Source organism: Enhydra lutris, unplaced genomic scaffold (assembly GCF_002288905.1).
Source record: "Enhydra lutris kenyoni isolate GAN:26980312 unplaced genomic scaffold, ASM228890v2 scaffoldscaffold4, whole genome shotgun sequence".
Lineage (NCBI taxonomy): Eukaryota > Metazoa > Chordata > Mammalia > Carnivora > Mustelidae > Enhydra > Enhydra lutris.
In genome coordinates, this window is record NW_019154088.1 from 5,842,254 (window position 1) to 5,850,804 (window position 8,551).

The 8,551-nt window shown below is 35.7% G+C and overlaps 1 protein-coding gene across 6 annotated transcripts in view; it reads left to right on the forward strand.

Moving 5' to 3' along the window:
• The window catches only part of LOC111160535 (chromosome unknown C15orf41 homolog), a 236,973-nt gene that overhangs the window by 49,747 nt on the left and 178,675 nt on the right, over positions 1-8,551 (forward strand). For 4 of the 6 annotated variants that reach the window (XM_022523708.1, XM_022523724.1, XM_022523716.1 and 1 more), the window contains exons 3-4: positions 840-904; positions 7,455-7,515. In XM_022523708.1, the coding sequence (XP_022379416.1) occupies positions 840-904; positions 7,455-7,515 (126 nt within the window). Of the gene's footprint in view, positions 1-839; positions 905-7,454; positions 7,516-8,551 lie in introns of those variants that run through there. The other 2 variants (XM_022523733.1, XM_022523742.1) reach the window with 2 other exon arrangements.

Sequence of the window (8,551 nt, forward strand, 5' to 3'; positions counted from 1 at the left end):
GAATGTCCCTTTATTTCTTTGTAATTGAACTGCCAGCTCTCTGATTGGGTTGGAGGATGTTCTCCTTTCCACATCAAGCACCGCCTGCGTCTCAGTGGAGGCCTGCCAAGCCTACCCATCCATCTGTCTAATAACATCTAGCCTTTGCTTATTTGGTGGACCTATAATAAATTATGCTAAACCATTATTATTCTGACAATAATAATTTCCCTGTGTTGCGTGGTTCTATGTGCTAAATGTTTGCTGACTTGCACTGTCAGTGCTGCTTTCCATTGCTGACAGAGATGATGATAAATGACCATTGCTGGAGTGGCAGAAGGCAAGAGAGGCAGAAAATGGAGTCATTTATCATGAGATGACAGGTGTCAGTCAAGTGGCAAGTCTCTATGGAATTACTTTTTGTAGTTTTCAAATAAGTTGTTTTTAAGCAATGTTCTTCCTGGTTTAAAATGGCAATTGGATTGTAAAACTAGAGTGCAGAAGACTTAGATGGAATTGAATTGGGGGAAAATTAATACAAAGGTTGAAAGAGGGAACAAGTTTTTCTTTGCCCTCTGCAACCCTAAGCAAACTTATTTAGATTCAATTACTATGACCCTGTTGGCTTTTACATACATATTGTACCTTGTGCTACAGGCTGAAGACATCCCGGCCAAGCAGTAGAGATTAAAATGCATAGATTCGTAGAATGGAAGGAAAAAAGACCTACCACCGCCCAAATCCCCAGACTATTTTTCAGTTTGTCCTATGTACTAGATATTAGGATGAAGAGGTGTGTCATTCTGTTCTTGAACCTGATGCGTGACACAACATAAGATTCTTCTTTTGTTTTGTTTCAGAAACATATTAAAAGAACACATGCCAAACATCATACTTCAGAAGCGATTGAAAGTTATTATCAGAGGTATGACCTGCCTGCCCCACTAGAGGGTATCATAGTACCTATTAATTGTAATAATAATTATGAATAAATTAGGTTACTAAACTAATTGTCTATATAACATTTCAGGGCATTGTGATGTAAGTCTTACTTAAGACTTCAGGTGTATGTTTGCTTGATTTCTCAAATGGTTTGTTTAAAGAATCTGGTGAGGCTGTCTTGATTGTGTATACGCATACTGTGTAAGAAATCCTTATAGTATTATAGAATCTCAGTTAGCTACTTTAAACTTATTGTAAGTGTGTATCTTGTATAGATACATGTTAATATACACATGTATCTATATATATGTGTGAAAGTTCTGGAATCAAGTTTTATTTCTCATTTAGATCAACAAGTTGAAAAATACATTAGAAAATAAGATTGAATTTTGGTTCACTTCTGTTTTGTATCATAGGTAATAGGTTTGCCATTTTAGAAATGGGGGAAAAAAAGGGGGTGGGCACCTGGGTAGCTCAGATGGTTAAGCATCTGCCTTTGGCTCAGGTCAGGATCCCAGGGTCCTGGGATTGAGCCCTGCATCAGGCTCCCTGCTCAGTGGAGAGTCTGCTTGTCCTTCTCCCTTTGCCCCTCCACCTTGCTTATGCTCGCTCTGTCTCTCTCTCTCTCTCAAATGAATAAATAAAATCTTAAAAAAAAAAAATGAAAAAAAAAAGGCATGTCAACTAAGGACATACAGAGATAGATAATAATAGATGACTGTCACATTTTAAATGGAGTTTTGTATTTTTTTTAAATATATAGTGGTGGGGTTTTTTCCCAAATATTTAATTAACTTATTTATTTATTTGTGTGTGGGGGAGAGAGAGAGAGGGCACCCTTGAGTTGGGGGAGGGACAGAGGAAGAAGCAGACTCCCTCCTGAGCAGGGAGCCCAATGTGGGACTCCATCCCAGGACTCTGGGATCATGACCTGAGTCGAAGCCAGATGCTTACCTGACTGAGCCATCTAGGCATCCTGGGGTTTTGTATTTAAAAAGACAATCTGGGTATTAAATCAACAATGTAGTGTCCAGGGTATATATTAATTTCAGCCTAATTTATTATAAATAGTTTTCAACCTCTGTTCTAAAATAGAATGTTTAAAGTCGCTCTCTTACAAAAGTTCAAAAATGTTGTTGTCTTTGTAATATGACTGAATAATTTATTAACTGTAAATGGTAATGGTTTGCATTAGAATTGTTGGTTGGTTTCTTAAATATTTCAAGGACATACTGGAAAGGAAAACTGTCTGAAATATGCTCTTATGTTATTACACCTAAGATTGACAGATCAACGTTTCTGTGGTGAGTGACACCACTGATTTTAGATGAAGGATTTTTATGCACGAAAGTTTTATGAATGAAATGAGTATCTAGAATAAGTATCGGTATGATGTTTCTATCAAGTCATTTTTAAGAATTGAGAAGTGTTTACTGAAAAGAAAAGTTATTGAAGTTAGCCTTTTAAAAAATTATACACTGTGCCATGTATGATAAGAGATAATTTCAGTTTTCAGTAGTAGCGTCTATTAGGAATACAGGCACTGCATATGCACACACACTTTTGTGTCTAGGAGAATTCCCCTGCAAACAAGTCCTTGTAGAATTTGAATTGATTTTTTTAAAAAATTACAGTCCTCCTCAGTGACATTAACATTTGAATGAAAGTTATACCTAAATCATTCATGAAAAATGAAGAATGGCTCACAAAGTGTTATGAAGTCCACAATAGCTTTGGAATCCAGAATCCTCTCCAAGGAAAGACTGAAAAATTACTTATATGTCAAAAAGTACATTTTTGATTGTAAAAATGATCGTGTTAGGCCATCATATAAAAGTTTGGTTCTATGTCCAGTCTTTAAAACCTTGGTAACATAAGCAGTGGAAAATAGAGCCTTTCCTAGAAATTTGGAGATCTACTTACGGGCCATGGAGCTACCTCCTGACTGTCATTTTCACTGTTGCTTAAAGGCTATTTTAATTAGATGGTTTCTGTGACCTCTCAGTGTTGCTTTTTAAAATTTAGTTTCATTTAAAAATATACTTAATTACTGAGGTATAAACATACTATATTGGATTATCTGAGCGGGTCAAGCCAAAATAAAATTTTTTCCTGTAAATTTGATTACTTTTTGATAAGCATTCGGGTGAGCAATAATGAGAATACAGAAATATATACACATGTATTTATATATACTTATACATTTATTTAAATGTGAGAATCTAAATTGTTTCAAGGATTCACAACATTTTGAAGCAAAAATGTGAAGTTAGGCTGTTGTAATGGACAGACTAATAGGAAAGCAAGTCTCACCAGTTTCTCACTTGACCATTCTACTCCCTGGCTTTCTGCCCTGCACTCTGTGCCTGGAGATGGGTTACATTGTTACCTTGCAGATGGATTGACCACACAGCCTCTTGTAAACGTGCTGGTTTAATGTCCCTGTATTCTCTAAGGTAAATTGGCCTTAAGAGAGTTTTCTTTTCCAGCTGATAATAATAAAAGCAAATTGCATTACATCAAAATATATTTAAGCAGTTTGACAGTATTAATACTTTCTTCAATTATACACTGTGCCATTCTTTTATAAAAGTAATACTTGTATATTGTAGAAATTAAGCACACTTGTGATGGTATAGAAAGGAATGAATGAGCACCCGTAATTGTGGCAACCAGAGATAACCACTGTTGTATTTTCATTCTAGTTCTTTGTCAATCCATTTTTATATAGATGAGGTCATACTATATATACCATTTTGAATCCTGAATTTTATACTTGGAAAAATGTGTATGACATAATATCATTTTGTAGAAAGCTTTTTATAAACATTTTATTGATTGCATTATTTCATCATATGAAAGTACCTCACTGAATTATAACTCTGTTGAACATGTATGTTTCCAATGTTGTAATATAAAAATAATACTGTGATAAACAGTTTGGTACATAAGTATTTGCATATTGGATTAGTTTTTTTAAGATTTCTGTGTATATAATTACTGGTGCAAATAATGAGCATTTAAAGATTTTATTATATGTTGCCAAATCACTGTCTAGAAAGGGTGTGATGGTTTCTCCCTAACACTGTCAGGGAATTCCTGCGTCCCTGCATTCTTGATATTGTTGAGATGATCTCAATTCAGAATTTGAAGTCTGTATTTATAAACCATACAGTCCACAGTATGATTCCATGTGGTTAACTGAAAGTTCAAAGTATCCCAATATCAGCTGAAAATGTTTTCTCAAGCTTTTGAATTATTGAGGAAATTTCCTCACTTCTTCATGTTGTACAGATACACTTTGGTGTTTATTTTGAGAACAACTCTTTTCTTTCCCCCTTTATTAATGGCATTTTATTTCCAAACAGGAAACATACCTGGTAAAATTTATTTAGGTCCAACCAGACTGTTGCATAGTCTTAGATGCTAATAAATCTTTCACACTCAAAAAAACATAAAACAGACTTTCCATGAAGATTTTTTAAGGATGGTTTCACCCACAAGATAACATTTCTTAGTCCTCCTATAGCAAGGCTTAGAGGATGGCATATAACTTCTTTTTATATATACATGTTTTAATATACAAATAGGTATTGGGAAGATGGCCCTGGTCACCTTAATGTAGTATCCATTATCACATCTTTATATATCAGTTGTAATTCAGATCTTTGCTGAGGATCTGTTGGATGTGGGTTCAGCATTCATTTGTGTAGTCCTCTCCCAAGGAGCTTCCAGGCCAATTGGAGAGAGAAACAAGCCATTGTAAATGTATGGAAAGTCTACACTGCAAGTTTGTACAAGGTGTTTTGAGAATGCAGAGAAGGGTAGCATTAGGAATTTATGATCGTGTCTTACTGAATGTTTTCTGTAATTAGTATGCTCCTTTGATTGCCTATCTAAAAATTGGAATAAAACTGATGCATCACTTGGTATAGAAGATAGTTAAAGTTCCTAGAAAGGAAAACTTACAACTTTAAATTAATTTTCATTTAATTTGTTTTCCCCAGCACTTCTGAAGTGTTACAGAATATAGTTAAGAAACAAATTGGAGAATAAATATGTTTAGAAGAAGGTCTACCCTTTTCAGCGTTTGAAGGCTCCTCATTCGACCTTGGGAGTTGGGGTTCCATTTCAGAGCTTTACTGTTCACCAGCTAAGAGAGCCCAGACAGATTTCATCCATACCCTGGGGTCTTGTTTCTTGACAACTAGCAGCTTTTAACAAGCTCATAATTAGGAATTTCCACTGTATTAAGTACAAACATGTTTCTGTGTAGATATAGAGGGTTATTGTTTGACCATCTCCTGTTCTTTATAAACTTAATAGAGACACACCATTGGTTAATGGTTAATGCGACATTTACATGAAACTATGGAGTTTTGAGTCCAAACGACAGTTCTCTGGCATAGGTAGCAGTCTATGGTCTAACTATTCTTTTTCATTATTTCCAACCAGCTTTCAAAGCTTTGCTCTGGTCACAGTAGAGCCTTTCCTGGTCCTCAGACACCCCGGACACATTCCTGACATTTGTGCTTATTGTTCTCTTGTTGGGAATGTTCATCCTCCCATGGCTCCCCTCTTGCCTTCTTACGGGCCTCGACCCATGTGTCACTTCCTTAGAGATGGCTTCCCCACCCACCCATCTAAGCTTCCATTTTATCATAGAATATGTCATTATATTATGTAGGTATTTCTGTGTTTTCATTGTTTGTCTCTCCACTGCAGTCTCACCTCTGTGATGGCAAGAACCATGGAAGTTTTGTTCTCTGCTGCTCCTTCAGAATCTGGAATAGGCCCAATACAAGTTAGCTCTCAGAAATATTGTGGGATAAGTGAATGTTGAGTAGGAAGCTGCAAAGATACCCTAATATCAGTATAGGCTTAGCTAATCTGACCCAGAGCCTGAACCCTTAATGAACGTGCATGTTTGGTGGATTTGAACACAGCATTAGTTGGTGAGACTTGGCCAAATGGATTGGCTGTTTCTGGAGCAGCCCTGTCAGCACAGTGGAAATGTTGTGAGCTGATGTGAGGTTCTGAGCTAAGCTGGTTCCCAGGGACCTTTCTCTAAACCATACTTGCCTTTTTTTTTTTTTTCTTTTCTTCTGAGAGTGCTTATTTCTCAATTAGATTCTTAAATAGTTTTTTTAAGGAAGTCCCCAATACATGGTAAATGAATTTGTTAGAATTACTTTGAAGTTATAATGATCCTAAGACTTCCTACCTTGAGTAAATTTACATTTACTCCACTTGTTTATAGGAAAAATCATACATCTCCATAAACATACTTGTGAAAGAATATATTTTAGTATCTGCTTGTGGTAGTTACATGGAAGACCTCATCTGTTGACTTTGATTTTTACTATCAAAACAGATATTGTTAATTTATTCATTCAAACAGCATATTATAGAGAAAACATCCATATTGAATGTATTTTTCTTGTCCAGTATGGCTTTTAAAAGTTATTAAATCAGTCATTTATTAAAGAAAAAAATATATGTATAATACAATCAGCTATTATAAGCCAGAACTGTTTTAGACATAATTAGTTGAATAAAATACAATTCCTCTACCCTCATCAGGCTTTCAACCCTGTCCTGGGAAATGGGTTTGAGGTGGACAAGTAATTAGGCAGATAAAATATGCTGCTGTATTAAGTGACAGAGAGATACTTACAAGGTGTTCATCAATTGCACCTTGGGACACCTAACTTAACTCCTGGCTTGTGGTGGATTGAAGAAAGTTATATGTAATCCAAATCATGATTTCTTCAGGTGAAGGTTGGAATGCAGAACAGTGATGACAGATGAGACTGGGCAAGGACAGTAGGTGGGAACCAGATTATAAAGAAGTTTATAAGAGGTATTAAGTGGTTATAATTGAACCTTGAAATTTGACTTGGGGCTCTGAAATGTTTTGAGGAGAATGGCCTATTCAAATTTTTGCTTAAAGAAAAGATCACTCTGGCTTCCATGTCTGAGATGGATTTGGGGAGTTTTTTTGTTGTTTTGTTTTGTTTTGTTTTGTTTTGTTTATAGCTGGGTTAGGGTAGAAGGAGGGATGGAGGTTATGCTTGAAATCCAGGGCAGATAAAATGATGGCTTGTACTGCCTGACACTGACCCACCGATGACAAGTCTGCTCCATTTGTTTCTTAATAAGGTGTCAACCAATGGATGCTTTTTTCAAACCATAAGAATAAACTTATTTCCTTTGCTTAAGGTGGTTATGGTATAAAGCCAGGTGATAGGGCTAGTTCTTTTCAAAAATAACTTCCATCTTCACAGAAGGGAAGGGGGCCCAACGTGCTTAGACCTCACGCCCCCAACTTCAGTTAGTAAGTTTTCAGTGGTTTTGAGATAAGTTGTTTTTGTTTTCCTTTTCCCTTCTATGCTTTCCTATGACAGTAGCATACTTTAACTAGAGTTGAGTGTGGCATTTGCCCAGGAGAAACGTGTACACACAAGGGATGCTGACAAGTCTATGCTGGCCTTTTCTTGTCACTGCATTACCACTTGGCTTTGTCTGTCTAGGTACCTGAATGGAGTGGGGAGAAATGGAGCAGCCCCAGTGCTCCTGGAGCTGGCCAATGAGGTAATGTTATTGTTATTATTTTATTTAAACCTGCATATAAAACCTAAGGGGCCTATCTAGAGTAGCTTTGCTTGGAATTATAATTAACCTTAAAGAAAGAGGTTTTGAGGTGCATTAGACATTTAAATTGCTCCCTGGTCTCTTTGTAGTTTTAATAATTGGACAAAGAACTTCATATACTAATAAATCAGTTAACATAATTAGTCTACTTCTTTTAAAGCAAATGTATAAACAGCTTCTTGGTTTCTTATTTTGTGGGAAATTTCAGCCAAACAGCTCAGGATATGCCCATCTTTGGATATGTTGTCTTAATTTAGTGTGAGAAATACCTGTGTTAAATAAGGAGGTACATGCCAAGAAAACCTATTCTAACTACTATAAAAATGAAGAGAAAAATTGTGAACTTAAAAATGTAATGTTTACTTGATTTATTTTTTTGTTAGCAAACTTTTATTAATGTAAAAGATATGTGCCTTGTAGAAAAGTCTCTTTATATGAAAAAACATACTGTTCTTACTACCACCAAGTATAAAGTGATTTATTGAACTTATTTGTTAACTCTGATCTGCCTCTTTTTGGGGAAACAAATAATAGTCTTACATTTAAAAAAAGGAAACCCTAAAGATTTCCCATGAATGAAGAAGCTGTAAAAAGTTCATAATAGTGGCAGAGAGCATACTGAAAAATAAAATATTTAATTCCTAAACTTTGAAATATTTATCCATTGTAATAAGAGCAATACAATATTTAGTCTAACTTGGAACTGCTTATGCAAACCTCACAGGGATGGAATGCAATGTACACTGTTTTCGTGTTGCATTGTAATGGAAAACATAGAAGCAAGGCAGAAAATGTGTGTTTGCATTAAAGATGACTCAGTACTGTGAGCATTAAGTGTTGTGGTAGCAGCAAGTTCTACATGTTACATTAGCAAGGAAGGATGGTTTCTCTCACAGCTTCTGTCTGCTGTGCACCACTACAGTCAGCAAATGAGCAATTACCTATCAGTTACTAGAAGGTTTTAATAGTCTAGGCA